General features: G+C 41.5%; 1 protein-coding gene across 1 annotated transcript in view; it reads right to left on the bottom strand.

Moving 5' to 3' along the window:
- Window positions 1–3,206: 3,206 nt before the first annotated feature.
- Window positions 3,207–16,592, bottom strand: part of LOC149501320 (luciferin 4-monooxygenase) — a 38,244-nt gene continuing 24,858 nt past the window's right edge. Inside the window, exons 7-11 of the mRNA XM_089733887.1 lie at window positions 10,082–10,207; window positions 6,896–6,979; window positions 5,690–5,836; window positions 4,869–5,034; window positions 3,207–3,953 (exon numbers count right to left, since the gene is read on the bottom strand). Coding sequence (XP_089590013.1) covers window positions 3,823–3,953; window positions 4,869–5,034; window positions 5,690–5,836; window positions 6,896–6,979; window positions 10,082–10,207 — 654 coding nt within the window. The 3' untranslated portion in view covers window positions 3,207–3,822. The remainder of the gene's footprint in view (window positions 3,954–4,868; window positions 5,035–5,689; window positions 5,837–6,895; window positions 6,980–10,081; window positions 10,208–16,592) is intronic.

Raw genomic sequence — 16,592 nt, 5'->3', positions numbered from 1 at the left:
TGAGCTCCCCTCCACGGTGTTTTCCGAGCGCTATGACATGTCCTTCTTCAAACGAGGCTTGTGGAGAGTACTAAACGGTAGGCAGCGGCTTGGCTCTGCCCCTGGCATTGCTGAAGTCCATGGGCGACGGTAACCACTCACCATCAGGTGGGCCGTATGCTCGTCTGCCTAAAAGGGCAATAAAAAAAAATGCGTTTAACAGGTGCACCGCCTCACGGAGCACATTCTTGTGGGGCTAAATTGACCAAAACCATTATACACGGGAGCTCTATTCTTCGAGGTCGCAAAAGCGTTCGACAAAGTCAGGCACAACGGTTTGATTTTCAAACTATTCAACATAGGCGTGCCGGATAGTCTCGTGCTCATCATACGGGACTTCTTGTCGAACCACTCTTTTCGATATCGAGTCGAGGGAACCCGCTCCTCCCCGCGACCTCTCACGGCTGGAGTCCCGCAAGGCTCTGTCCTCTCGCCCCTCCTATTTAGCTTATTCGTCAACGATATTCCCCGGTCGCCGCCGACCCAGTTAGCTTTATTCGCCGACGACACGACTGTTTACTATTCGAGTAGAAACAAGTCCCTAATCGCAAAGAAGCTTCAGAACGCAGCCGTAGCCCTAGGACAGTGGTTCCGAAAATGGCGCATAGACATCAACCCAGCGAAAAGTACAGCGGTGCTATTTCAAAACGGAATACCACGAATTTACCTCCCGTGTTAGGAGGAGAAATCTCACACCCCCGATCACCATCTTTGGCCCACTTATTCCCTGGGCTAGGAAGCTCAAGTATCTGGGAGTTACCCTGGATGCATCCACGACATTCCGCATATTAAAACAGTTCGCGAGCGTGCCGCGTTTATTCTCTTTACCCCATGATATGTAAGCGGAGTAAAATGTCATTTCGGAACAAGGTGTGCATAAGACCCGTCATGATTTACGCGAGTGTGGTGTTCGCTTACGCGGCCCACACACACATTGACACCCTCCAACCCTACAGTCCCGCTTTTGTAGGTTAGCCGTCGGGGCTCCGTGGTTCGTAAGGGACGTCGATCTGCACGACGACCTGGGCCTCGAATCGATCCGCAAACACATGAAGTCAGCGTCGGAACGTTACTTCGATAAGGCTATGTGTCATGATAGTCACCTTGTCGCTGCCGCCGCTAACTACTCGTCGGATCCTGATCACGCAGGAGCCAGTCACCGTAGTCGCCCTAGATACGTCCTTACGAATCCATCAGATCCAATAACTCTTGCATTAGATGCCTTCAGCTCTAACACTAGGAGCAGGCTTAGGGCCAGGGGCCCCGGTAGCCGTATTCGTCGAACTCGTTAAAGAGCTCGACTTGCAACCTAACCCATGCATCAGCCCGCTGAGTTTCTCACCAGATCTTCTCAGTGGGTCGCCATTCCGATCCGGTAGTAGATTTATTCTCGAAGCAGCTGCTCCTGAGTTGTTAGGTCTCCTTCGAAGGCGCTCGGGCAGCTGTTAGCAAATCTCACCTCTCCTGGCTAAGCCTTTGCTCGCCCATCCGTCCTGGTGAAACTGGAAAGGCCTCCGGGCCACCAGTAATGCTTCAATGGCCTAACTTGCAAACTTGCAAAATTATAATTTGCGTAATTATCGACTGGTACGTCTGGACGTCTCGGATTCCGCATGGGTAGATACTACCACGCTGCCTATTTCTGCCGTGAAGTAGTTAAGGAATATGATTCCGTTAACTGAGTTTCCGCCTTCACCCACATGATCGCGTGGGCGTAGACTCATGCTCAGCAGTGAGATGAAAGGTAGCCGTAATAAATAAACATTTTTTTTTATCATTTAACTTCTAACAATTGACGTTTAAATATTTAAATGACGATAACATAGCTTCTGTTCCAAATTAATCCCATTTTACTAGTTTCGAAAAAATGAGCGAAAATAGGGATTTTTCGATCTAAGTGCTTTTTATCGATATTCTGGATCACAATAGGTCGATTCAAGTATCGATCCTATTGATTCCGATTTTTTGGACCGAACCATTATCGTATCAAGAATTTTTTTAAATAAAATTGTTATATTTTATTGTATCAACCCAGTTTTGTTTTTTAGTACAGTTACAAAAAGTTTTTTTACATTAACCAATGTTTGTATGATAATGTTCAGGGTACACAGAAAATGACTCTTAAAACCCCTGGCTTACGTTATATTATTACTCTTCTTTAGATATCCCCTTTTTATCTTTATTACTGTCCTTTGACATACACCGGATATAAAATGTATTGATTGAAATGTCATTGTAATAGCCACATAAGTTCATTCATACCGCCCCGTATCAGTAACGCGGCCGGGTCACATTGTGATTGTGATTCGATTGATGTATTGGAATAAAGTTCAATACACAAGATCTGGACAATTCATGCTCTTAGATTTAATCGAAACGCTTAGCTCGAGTTATAAGAAATAAATCAGGTAATGGCTGCCCTTTGCTAATGAAATAGGTCATTGCTTCGCGGCAGATATAGGTAAGTTGTTAGTATGTACCCTGTGGGTGTGCAGTGAGTCCTCATCATCATTCTCCTGCCCTTCTCCCAGTCACCTGGGGTCGGTGTAACATGTTTTCTCCTTCCGTACTCCTCTATCCATGAAATCCAACATCAATTTATCAGTTGATGAACCCTTAGTGCGTCTAAACAGCGAGAACAATAAACTATGATTAGAATGTTATAGTATTTACTGGTGGTAGGACCTTTTGTGAGTCCGCACGGGTAGGTACCACCACCGTGCCTATTTCTGCCGTGAAGCGGTAATGCGTTTCGGTGTGAAGGGTGACCTTAGAACTTAAGGTGGTTAGTGCATTTACGTTGTAGATGTGTATGGATTCCAGTAACCACTTGACACCAGGTGGGCTGTGACCTCGTCCACCCCTCTAGGCAATAAAAAAATTAAAATAAATAAATATATAGTTTAAAAACTAAAATAACACGCTTACTCGTAGCATACGGAGCTAGCTATTAATTTTCTTTTCTTTTTGATTCTGTTGATACTGGTCAGCATTATTAGAGCGAAATTATAAAATCATTGTACTGTAGTCGATTGTTGAAGCACCTGAAAATTTCAAGTAAATCGGATGAATTGATGTTGGTAAAAATGACGTTCAAAGATTCCGTTTCATCCAAGCGTACATGGTGTGAGCTAAGTAAAGCGTGATAATAAATAAAACATAAACGCTTTGGGTATTTTTTATTAAACTCAACAACTTAAGTTATCTCTATAGATACTACGAGTATACATTATATATATATACCACTACTGTAATTTGAAACATGATTAAATCCAAATGAATGTCGATAATGATGAATGAAAACTCAAAAAGCGATACTATAAAGTTACAAGAGAGTCAGTAAGATTACTTGTTTTTTTTTTTTGCACAAATGTTTTATTTTTAATGAAATTAAATTTTATTTAAAGCAAGTTTTTTTTTCGTTGAGTAAACTTTGCAAAAGTTAAAATTTTGCAAAACTTAATATTTCATTAAAAAAAAAAGGACTAAAGCTACTTCTACTAAACACAACTATTAATTGGGGATAGCGCCCACAGACCTTCTATTGTACTGTATCAAGACAAGTCCCCGTCGGATGAATTCTGTCGGAGCTCATCAACGGACACATTTTTATAAATATGAAAGTTATTTATAAACCGAAAAAAACACTTTAATATTGACATTATAATTTTAGATGTTTTATAAATGCAAAAAAATAAAAAACAATGGGATAAATCAATAAAACACTAGGAATCCGCTCCGACTTCAAAATAAAAATGATTAAAGGTAAAATATGTGATTTTTTTATGCTTCCCTCACAGTGTTAATCACAAATTCCTTTATTTTCCTTCTGTCAATTTTAAGTTGAGGAGTCGTCGGCATTTCTTTTAGGAAAATAACTCCGCCTCTCAATTGTTTTGGAACCGAAAGCGAATCTGCAAATTTATAAAAGGACACACGTTGTACATGACAATCTACGATCAAAAGCATTTTAGGCAAAGCGGCAACGTTTTAACAGAATAAAAGAATGAGCATGTATGGAAATTGGCATCAAACATTTATGTTAATCCGCGTAGGGGGAACATTTAAAACGACTAGATACCTACTTAATTTGTGTCAAGTAATTCACGGCGCGCTTTCAATTTTAATTAACATCACATTAGAACATGGCTAGAAAGTGTCATCTGCGAAGACTCCGGAATACGTTGTGAGTCGCTTCTGACCTTTTTCTGTTTGCTCGTGGGTCAGTCGCACTAAACTTTTTTTTATTGGTTAAGTGGGTGGACGAGCCACAGCCCACCTGGTGTTAAGTGGTTACTGGAGCCCATAGACCTCTACAACGTAAATGCGCCACCCACCTTGAGATATAAGTTCTAAGGTATAATATATATATATATAAGGTATAATATATAAGTATAGTTACAACGGCTACCCTACCCTTCAAACCGAAACGCATTATTGCTTCACGGCTGAAATAGGCAGGATGGTGGTACCAACCCGTGCGGACTCAAGAGGTCCTACCACCAGTAATTATAATTTAACGCAAATTATAATTTTGCGGTTTTGATTTTTATTACACGATGTTATTCCTTCACCGTGGAAGTCAATCGTCAACATTTGTTAGGCAAGTATTTCATTAGAAAAATTGATACCCGCCTGCGGGATTCGAACACCGTCGCCTCGCTCGATACGAATGCACCGGACGTCTTATCGCTTAAAATGACTTCGACTACTAATCTCTACTAAACTAATCCTCATGCGATTTATATTCACCACTATGTATCAGTTTTATGACTATATTACACAAACTATACGAACATTACTACGGTCATACTGCAATAGTATGATACCTTTAACCAAGTCCTTGATTTCCTGTTCGGTGACGCGATGTCCCTCTTTAAGCACGACACAAGCGCACGGCAGCTCCTCGCGCTGGACGTCCGTGACGCTGGTGACTATAACGTCCAACACACCCGGATGCTGGCGAATGACCTTCTCTATTTCAAGCGGTGATATCTAAAATTTGGAATAAATCCTGGCTTAAACTAGCTTATTAACTAGACTATAAGTAAGATTGTTTAGTCTTGGCTGTTGTAGATGCAAATAAACTGCTAAACGCGTCTCGTAGTTCTTAACCCCGGAACCTTAGCTTTGTAAGTTTTTTTTAGGTCATGTCGAAAATCGAACGGTTGGTAAAACTAACAATAAACAACAAATTGTTATGTTTCCATATTAAAAAAAGATGTGTGGTGTCGTGGGACACCGGATAGGAACGAAGTTCCTTATTATAAAAATATTAATTTTAACTTCTATTCGTGGTATAAAGAAAATAAAACTGAAGGTTTCACAACAACCCACGGTCATTCGGTAACGTGCGAACTTATTGTGGTACACTTAATTTGCGGTTGTTTGCATAAGAGTTAGTGTATTGCGCAAACGAACGCTCTGAGATCGTGGTCAATGAATGATAAAAAAATATGTTATTTTTTGTACGTTATTACAAAGTTAAGTCGTACACTGTGTGCATTACTAATAAAAATCTTACGTTAAGGACGTTTTTTCTCGGTTAGGGTACCCCTCCCCTATAAGAATGCTGCGATATTATATAAATTACACCTATTTTTTTTTTGTTTTTAGGTATTTGGATTTGAAATTTTATGCTATAAATTACCTGATAATTCTTATAGTGAATTAACAATTTAACTCGATCAACAAAGTAGAAATTATAATTTTCATCTCTGTACATAATATCGCCGGTTTTAAACCAGCCATCTTCTGAAAATGCTGCTTTTGTATTTTCGGGGTCATTGTAATATTCCTGTAAATGTTTTAAATAAACTGTTAAATACACTGTTTTTTTTTATTTGCTCAAGTCGTATCTTTTCGTTTTGTAGAAATTGCCAAATATTATTTTCAAATCTAACAAATAATATGCGAAAATAACATTTGGATGGGAAAATAAATTAAGTGTAATAGTCAAATGGACTAAAACTGCTTCTAGCTTTGTTATTGGGCTTGTCTGTGGCGACAAGCAAACTGAAATCGTTCTTGAGTAAAAGGCTCCAAGATTATATATATTTTAACTTAGTAGATCCTGAAGTCATTCTGGCTCACTCTTAAAAAGTAATAGGGGTTAAAGTATGAAATTGCCATTTTATTGTAATAGGTATTTCAAATGACATAGCACCTTCATGGTCTGAGATTTTTGGGTGAAACTTTTTTCAAATTGAAATCATTTAACAGAGCGACATGATCAACAATTGATAGAGCCCTTTTCGATTTAAAAAGCTGTAGTGTGAAGATAGATTTAAATAGTTTTTTTTTTATGATTGAATGATTACTGGTGGCCCGGAGGCCTTTCCAGTTTCACCAGGACAGGAGGGCGAGCAAAGGCTCAGCCAGAAGGGGTGGGATTTGCTAACAGCGCCTCCGAAGGAGACCTAACAGCTCAAGAGCAGCTGCTTCGCGAATGAATCTACTACCGGATCGGAATCGCGACCCGCTGAGAAGATCCGGCGAGAAACTCAGCGAGCTGATTCATGGGTTAGGTTGCACGGCGAACTCTTTGTCGAGTTCGACGAGTACGGTTACCGGGGTCCCTAAGCCTGCTCCTAGTGTTAGAGCTGAAGGCGTCTAATGCAAAGGTTATTGGATCTGATGGATCCGTAAGGATGTGAGATTTAAATAGTGCACATTAGCGCGTCGGTGTGCAAAATTGTATGTAATTTTTGAATTATATTTTGACGCATAACGTATATTCTATTCATTTGGGTATTTAACCATACCAATATCAATCAATTTATGTATATGATATAGCGCAATAGCGAGAAATAATAAATAAGTTAATTGGAGCGATTGAATTTAAATACTCTTTTACCTTAAAGATCGTGGGTCCCTTCAACCATAATTCGCCCTGTATATTGGGTTCTGTTATGTCTTTTTGCGTTGCAATATCAATCAACTGGAAAAATATTTTTAAAAAACGTTAACATTCTCATTTGTTTATAGTAATCTTAATTTTAATTTTATTCCATAAAAATGTAAAGAAAAATCTCTTTAGTTTTAAAAACATTTTTCTTGGACGGGCTCACTCAACTGTTATTCAGTAAAGAGAGTGTGTTACAGCCTTGCAAAGTTATTAATGTTGTTTAAAATATTGATTTAAATTACTTTAAATGTTGTTTTCCTATTTATATTATAGGCAAGTGAATATATTGTAAGATATATTTATTATAGTTTAATTTTTTTTACTGTCAATAAAATCTAATTTATATTACAGAAAAAGCAATTAAGTCTTTCATTATATTAATTTACTAGCGACCCGCCCTCGCTTCGCTTCGGAAACATTAAAACACACATGAAACCAAAAAAATAAAATAATTTTTTTTTTTTAAAAGTAGCCTGTGTTCATCAGGGACAATGTCGGCTTCTAATGGAAAAAAAATTTTTCAAATCGGTTCAGTAGTTTCGGAGCTTATTCGAAACAAACAAACAAACAAATCTTTCCTCTTTATAATATTAGTATAGATTCTGAAGTATTTGAAACAATTACCTATATAAATTAAACGTGAAGACATCAAGAAATAATATAGCCGTTTGAGAAAGGGCTACTCGGAATTACAAAACAATGTTCGTACCTATATCAAAGGCTAGTCTTTGGACATTACTGGGAAAAATATCATGAAAAATGTCCCAAAAAAAAATTTGTCCGTTTTATTGCTTAGATGGGTAGACGAGCTCACAGCCTACCTGATGTTAAGTGATTACTGGAGCCCATAGACATCTACAACGTAAATGTGTCACCCACCTTGAGATATAAGTTCTAAGGTCTCAGTTTAGTTACAACGGCTGCCCCACCCTTCAAACCGAAAAGCATTACTGCTTCACGGCAGAAATAGGCAGGGTTATGTACCCTACGCGCCCGGATTCTCAAGAGGTTTTACCACCAATATTGAAATAGAAATAACACAAGTTAAGAAATAATGCAAGATTTAAAGGGCACGGGCAGTGTATGTACCTAACTTAAGTTCAGAATGAAAGCCAATACTAGCGTAGCACCTCTAGTACGTCAACATCAAGTACATCCGGCTGTAGGAGTAGGAGTTGTCTGTCTAATTTGTTAACACTGGCCCTTGGATAAGCATTGAACAGTCTAATAAATCAGCCCACAGATGTCCACTGCTGGACATAGGCCTTTTTTTTTTTTTTTTTTTTTTTCTCTGGCCGGGGGCCGAACCTCCTACGAGGTCCTCGCGCCTAGGGGGCGCGCGGGGTATGTGAGACTCAACGATCTGCAGGTGTTGAGAGCAGATTGCGGGCCCAAGGATTTTAGGGCCCACCCACTAAACGACTCCCCTGCACTCTTACACCCGACGTCCGACCTCCGTCCGGGGTCAGAACCCGTTCAGAGTAGGGGGGTTCCCGCGGTCAACACTACAACCAGACACGCGGCGCCACCCCGAGGACGCCCGACCGACGGGTCGTCGAGGCGATAGTCGACGACCAACGACGTCAGTCTCCGCGGTACGGCGGCCCTACCAGGCCGCCCGGGCGGTGCCGCTGGTGTTCCGGGATACCCCGCTGGGCCAGAACCAGCCTGCCGGGTCGGAACGCGATACACCGCCGACCGGGTTGCTCTTCAACAGTATGTTCGGCGACGACAGCGACGACGCCGACGCGCCGTCCCGTCCTCCTGGTGCCAGCGCGCTAGAGTGACGGTAGCGTGCGGCGCAGCCTCAACCCCCTTAGGTCGCCCCGTGACCATCACCGGGAGGAGACTGCCTCCTCATAGGGGCTGGAGCTGGACAAACGCCCTCCTCCGAACCCCGGCTCGACGGCGGCGGCACGGCGCCGAGAGGGAAGAAGAGCTCTCTCTCTCCCGTTCCGCCACCTCCTTCTGCGAGATGGTGGACTCGCAGAAGTCGAGCATCGCCTGCCAGGACTCGTCGCTGCCGAGCATCGTAGCCACGACGGTCGGAAGCGACAAGTCCGGTCCTATTTTTGCAACGAGGACGCGGCGCTGCTCCGCGAAAGCGGGGCAGTACGCGAGCGTGTGCTCCGCCGTGTCCTCTATGCAGCCACTGCAGTGGTGGCACTTCGGCGTCGGCTCCCTCCGGGCGACGAGGTGCAGGTAGCGACCGAAACAGCCGTGTCCCGTGAGCACCTGCGTCGCCCGGAAGGTGAGACGTCCTCGGTCGCGATTCACCCAGTCCGAGAGGACCGGGCGGATCGCCTCGACGGTCCGTCGCCCGTAGGCGGGGTCCGCCAGGCGGCGAGACCACGCCTCGAGCACGGCACGCCGAGATTGAAGCTTCCGCGCTCGAACTTCCGACATAGGCCTCCCCCAAGCCTCGCCACAAAGACCGGTCCTGCGCTGCCTCGCGAACCTCGTCGGTCCATCTTGTGGGAGGCCTACCCACGCTATGTCTTCCGGTACGCGGTCGCAGTTCGAGCATAGCCCTCTCCATTGCTTTATGGGTGACCTTGAGCCTTCTCATAAGGCCCATTGTGAGCAGTACTTTGCAGAATTTACCACCGGATCGGAATCGCAATCCACTGAGAAGATCAAGCCAGAAACTCAGTGGGCTGAGAGAATAACTGAGAAACCCCCGGTCCAAAGGTGTGCGGGGATTGAAAAGTGGGGACCGCTCACCCCCCGGGGGCACTATCATACTACTCTGGTTGGACCATTGGCAATTTCCAACCATCAGGTGATCTTGCGTGCAAGGAAGCTATGTTTTGAAGGTGCTCGTGGGGTCCACATCAGCCCGCTCGTACATAACATGAGCTCTCCTCCTCCCTGCATCGATAATCTTCAATGCTGAGGGTCGTGGTCTCCTCTAACAACTTTCTCCTGTATTATCCTGCGCCATTCCTGCCTATCCTCGGCTGTGTGGATAGCGACGTTGACTGAAGTATTGAGAGTGGAGCGTATCTGGTCCGACCATGGCATTGGACTTCTGTCTCTGGGCCTTCTTCCGCATACCTAGCATGAACTAGTCTCCGGGTGGACCCCTCGAGCGATGCGAAGATTAAAAAAAAATCTATGCCTTTGTGAACTTACGCGATAGTTGAAGTTTGCGATTGGCTGTCCTAAAGATCCCAGTGGAGGTGATCGACTGTAAAATGCAACACTAGCCGCCTCGCTCAGACCGTACCCAACAGTCACGTACACGTTTGGTAGTGTTTTCTGTGGACATATAAAATTGCTAAATGATAAATGGACATAAAAGGGAACCAACAAATAAATATGTTAAACACCGTTGTACTGGGGTATAACTAGCTGTACCCGTCCGCTTCGCTGGGCATTTAAAATTAACATTATTATTTCTCCCCCCACAAAGATTCTCATCATTAACGCCCCCGCAACTGGTGTAAGGAGTCCAACACTCATATAAATATCCATTAAATACATGTATTATCTACATGGATACCAAGTTTCAAGTCTATCGGATGCATGGTTCAATAGTTATAACAAAACATCCGTAAAAACCACTGTAGATTTATATATTAGTATAGATAATTAGTTATTGAAAATAGGTAAACAAAAACCAAGCATGTAAAAGTTTATTTGTCCTTCTTTCACGGCGAAACGAAGCAACGGGCTAACATAGTCAGGAGAACGCAATAGATAAATAAGGTTGGAATGGAAAGGCCTTTGCTCTAATTTTGTATTAGAACCAGTGTCGCCGCTTCATCCCCACTATTTTAATTTCTACACATACACATACTGTGATTACAAGTATTTCGCACACAACAAAAACACCCACACATAAAGAAATCTCAGGACAGAAAGATATTCGTTCGCAAACTAGCACAAAACACCCGTAGGCATACACACTCACACACGCAAAAAGGCAATAAAAATGTTCATACACGCTAGTGCTTGATAAAATCGATATTCATTATCGATAAATTATCTGATGAATGAATGGAGAAAATGAAACATGAAATAAATATTGAAAAAAAAAAACTATTTTACTTTTATTAATTACAAATAGTCACTGTCCCTGGAATAAAACGTATTTGTTAAGCAGTTGGCGCTTGCTATTAATTGCGAATGAATTTTTCAAAACCAAGTGTATTCTGATTTTTTTTATGGTAAAATCATTTTCAGTAAAATGCTTAGAGCAAATAGTACTCGTCTTTGTCTCCAGTTTCCTCTACCTGTCACGTCAATCCATTGTTCCCTGGCGTTAGGTACTTTAGGAAACCTAAAATTTTTAATTTACTGCATAAGTCAAATAGCATTTTACTTAGATTTTAATACGTCTTAGACAATATAGTAAATACCCGTAAATGAGAGGTCTACATGTCCCTTTATATTATACCTTCACATTAATTCAATGATAATAATTCAATAATAATCATACATATTTATTTTACTCAAAATACGTCTCACTAAGAATATACTAGGTATCGTTAATTAAATATAAAATAATGCAAAAATTATCCATCTCAAATGTAAATATAGTCGATATTTTTTTTTTTTCCCTACCTAAGCTGATAGCCCTAGTGGCTATTTCAGCGTAACCTTAACTTTAGTAGGTGAGCTCACGGGGCTCAACCTGATGACGTTGCTAACACGAACCCTAGCAAGAGCCGTGCTTCGCAGAATCTACCACCGGATCGGAAACGCGACCCACTGAGAAGATCCGGCGAGAAACTCAGTGGGCTGTGTCTGAGAGTTAATATAGTCGAGAATTCTGTCGATGATTTTATTTCACCACATGGTCACCTCACTATCGACAAACTGCACCACGGCCAATCAGAGCAAAGGCCGAAATTTCAAAGATTGAAGTGTAGAGAACGCAATGCATGTAGTACATTGGAAGCTGACTTGGTCATTGCGTTCATTGGGCGAGTACACATCGCGCAATGTATGCTATTTATAACTTGCTGCAATAATATTGTTAATGTTTGGAATTTCATAATGCTCAGTATATTTTTATGTTTTAGACAAATAATATTGCTGTCTGATAAAACACGTCGGAAGATAGAGACTGTCGCTGAGCTCCGTCTGTTGATAAATCAGTACCCTGTGGCACCAGCGCCTGGTGATGAGTCTGCTGAAGCCGTGAAAACCACAAAGTTGCAGGTCAAGAATACGTCGGACAAGAGGATCCGTAAACCGCCTAAATAATAATGTTTCACTTTATTTATTTTATGGAAAGTATAGCATAATATTTATTTTTAATTATTTTACTTCGTTATAATTCTTTGATGTATTCCATACTCATTTTTATGTCTATCTTTCTGTTTTACTTGTTTGGCGTTTGTTAATTTTGATATATAAATTAATTTAGTTTGTGTTTGTTGGTTAGACTTAGATAAGTATAATCATGTATTTCAACATACATTGCTAAGACTTTGACAAGTTTGACACAATGACATGTTTTGGTATGCTACCTACCTCCTTTACAATAGAACTTTGGCTCTGTGGCTTTTGGCCATCAATTTTAGTTGTAGGTATACCAAATCACTGATGATTTAAAATAATTGTTTTTAATTTGTTGTTCTTGGAGGTTAGTTTGATAATATTATATTTTGTATTTTTAGAAGTTATTAAGGATATTAGGTGTAATTTTAATTTTTTTGTTTTCGTTAGTCTTTGTTTATTATTTTATTGGTATTATTGTTTTTTATTACTTATTTAAAGCATTTCATGTACAGTGACACTGATGATAATTTTTTGTCATGTTCTTCTTCTGTTTCTTCTGATAGAAGCTTTGCTAGTGCGTTTGATAATGATGATTCCACTCATCTACGCGATCAACTTGCTTATTCCCTTTCGTCTTCTTCTAAATGTTTCAACGTCGTTCACATCAATGCTCAAAGTGTTCACGCACATTTTCCTGATCTGTTATCTTCCTTTGACTCAGACCATGTTCACGCTGTGCTTATCTCTGAGACTTTTCTTAAGCCTTCACTCCCATCCTCGCAATATGCACTCCCCGGATACAAACTTTTGCGAAATGACAGGACGGGTCGCGGATGTGGTGGTGTTGCAATCTACCTCCGTGCTGATCTGAAGCATGCAGTCATTGATCAGTCACCAAGCGAATATACTCAATCTGCTGAGCACCTCTTTATAGAGGTAGCTATCCAGCACACCAAGATACTTCTCGGTGTTTTTTATAGTCCTTCAAGTCACATTGATTATTTCTCATCTTTTGAAAGTATGTTAGAAAATGTATGTTCTATATATGACCATGTCTTGATCCTTGGAGACTTCAACACTTGCCTGATCAGGGATGACGCACGGTCTCAGCGATTCCTCTCTCTAGTCTCTTCTGTAAACATGCACCCTCTTCCCTTGGGGGCGACTCATCGTGCTCCTCACTCTACTCCTTCTCTTTTAGATCTCATTATTGTCTCTGACCCTTCCAAAGTTTCAACGCATGGACAGTTATCAGCTTCGTTCTCTTATCACGACCTTATTTACCTTTCTTACAAAGTTCGTTGTCCTCGACGCAAATCTAAATTTCTCCTTCTCCGCAGTTTCAAAGATATTGCTCTCGAGCGTTTGAGGATTGATGCTGGTAATCTGGACTGGTCGTCTGTTTACAATTGCAATGACATCGACAGTAAAGTTGCTGCCTTTAACAACCTACTATTAGATCTCTACAACAACCATGCACCTCTCAAGAGAATCAGGGTTAGGCACTTGCCTGCACCATGGCTCTCTGATGAAATTAAGTTGTTTATGAGTAGGCGCAATAAAGCAAAAATGAGGTATAGGAAGAACTCGTCTGAGGAAAACTGGGCAGTCTACAAAAAACTTCGCAACCGTTGCAGTCGCCTGTGTAGGGATGCAAAGAGACGCCACATTCACAATTCCGTAACTAATCTCGATACTACACAAGTATGGCGATTTCTCAAGTCTCTTGGTATCGGTAAGGCTGTTGAGGAGAATACCGTGATGGCGAATATTGACGCACTCAATGCGCATTTTGCCAAGCCTCCAGTCACGCTCGATGCCACCATCAAATCTTCTACTCTTAACCATCTCTCAAATCTTTCTAAGCCATTAAATACTTCTTTTTCCTTTACACCAATTGCTAAGCGGGATATTAAAAAATCCTTTCAATCCATTTCCACCAAGGCAGTAGGATGTGATAATCTGCAGCTTCAAATGTTCACACTTATCATGGAGGAAATTGCTCCTGTCCTTTGCCACATAATAAATTTTTCTCTTGAGTCCAGTTCCTTTCCGTCACTTTGGAAAAAGGCTCATGTCCTACCCTTGCCTAAAATTGCAAAACCTGCTTCTTTGTCCCATTACCGTCCCATCTCTATTCTTCCGATCTTTTCCAAAGTCCTCGAGAGTATTGTTCAGAAACAACTGTCTTTTTACCTCTCTTCGAATAACCTACTGAGTCCATATCAATCTGGATTCCGTCCAGGTCACAGCACTGTCACCGCGTTGGTGAAAATCACCGATGATATTCGCTTGGCCATGGAGCGGAAATCAATTACTATTTTGGTTTTACTGGACTTTAGCAATGCTTTTAATTCAGTTGATTTTGACATTCTTCTCGGTATCCTATCCTCTCTTAATGTCTCGTCTTCGGTAATTCAGTGGTTTAATTCTTACCTCCGTGGACGCTCGCAGTCGGTTCGCTATGAAGAGTCTTTCTCTGAGTGGTGTGACCTCACTGCGGGTGTTCCACAGGGTGGCGTACTTTCTCCTCTCCTCTTCTCTGTGTTTATAAACACAATTTCTCAATCTTTATCTTCACACTTCCATCTCTATGCAGACGACTTGCAGCTATATCGTCATACGAGGGTTGCTGACGTTGGGGCTGCCATTTCGGCAATCAACGTGGATCTCTCTGCGATTTACAACTGGGCCAAGTCCTTTGGTCTTTTGGTGAATCCTTCGAAATCGCAAGCTCTCATTGTTGGTGGTAGGCATATGTGCGGCCTTCTCGATTACAGCTCGTTAGCGCCCATCCTCTACGACAACGTTCCGATAGCGTATTCGAAATGTGTCAAAAATCTAGGTTTATACATCGACAGTCACCTCTCGTGGATTAATCACGTTTCCGAAGTAAGCAGAAAAACAGTTTACTCCTTTCAGTCTCTGAAACGCCTTCAAAAATTCTTGCCTCTTCGCACTAAAATTTATCTTGCCCAAACGCTTTTAATTCCTCTTCTCGATTATGCTGATATCTGTTTTCTAGATGCTTCTGAATTGCTTTTAGATAAACTCGAACGTCTGCAGAATTTGTGCATCCGCTTCATTTTTGGTCTCCGGAAGTATGACCATGTCTCTGATTTCCGGGCTGAGCTGGGGTGGCTGCCGATTAGGCGACGTCGAGATTGCCACATCCTCTCTTTTCTCTATTCTATTCTTCACAATCCTGATGCCCCTATCTATCTCCGTGAACGCTTTGAATATCTGATTCCTGACGGCAAAGTTAGTCGACAAGCTACTTCTCTTCTTTTAAAAACTCCCATACACAGCTCTAGTCGCTATAGTGGCTCTTTCACAATACAAGCAGTGCGATTATGGAATTCTCTCCCTCAACCTATTCGTGCTAGTTCCTCTCTAGAAGTTTTTAAGAGTCAAATGAAGAAACATTTCCTGTCACTTTAATCGTATTTAAGTTATTGTTTTATGTATTTTTATTTATATATATTTTTCATTTAATATTAGATAATTTTTTTTAATGCTTAGTTTAAAAATCATGCTTTAATAGCTCTTATATTGTACACTATTCCCCTCTTATACATCGTATTTCTCTCTGATAATGGTTTGCTGGAAGAAAACTCATGAATGAGTTAAGCTCGCCTTTGTACATAGTATTTAGACATTCTTTAAATCTGTTTTTATTGTATTTTCTTTTTGTGTACAATAAGTATAAATATTGTAATTAAATGGTAATTTCGACTTACCGATCGAAAGATATACCTCCTCGCTCTATACTTAAGGTCTGGTTTTTTGTTTTACAAGTTATAATTGCACAACACGGCACTATAAAGCGGAGATCTGTTGGCCAAAGTAGTCCGAAGCGCACTAAACGCGGTGAATGAAAGAATCGGTCGAGTTATGATTGTAGAATCATAACTGTGGCACGCTTGCCCCGCCTACATTACCATTCCAACCTTATTTATCTATTACGTGGTCAGGAGAGAGTAACATAGGTGCGGTGTATTCCGGAAAAATTACATTCCCACGTAAAGCTTTTTTTTATGATTGAAGGATTACTGGTGGCCCGGAGGCCTTTCCAGTTTCACCAGGACAGGTGGGCGAGCAAAGGCTCAGCCAGGAGGGGTGGGATTTGCTAACAGCTACCCGAGCGCCTCCGAAGGAGACCTAACAGCTCAAAAGCAGCTGCTTCGCGATTGAATCTACTACCGGATCGGAATCGTGACCCGCTGAGAAGATCCGGCGAGAAACTCAGCGAGCTGATTCATGGGTTAGATTACACGGCGAACTCTTTGCCGAGTTCGACGAGTACGGTTACCGGGGTCCCTAAGCCTGCTCCTAGTGTTAGAGCTGAAGGCGTCTAATGCAAAGGTTATTGGATCTGATGGATCCGTAAGGACGTGTCTAGGGCGTCGACGGT

Source organism: Bombyx mandarina, chromosome 16 (assembly GCF_030267445.1).
Source record: "Bombyx mandarina strain Sakado chromosome 16, ASM3026744v2".
NCBI classification, from domain to species: Eukaryota; Metazoa; Arthropoda; class Insecta; order Lepidoptera; family Bombycidae; genus Bombyx; species Bombyx mandarina.
This window is presented reverse-complemented; position numbering and strand designations above follow the sequence as displayed.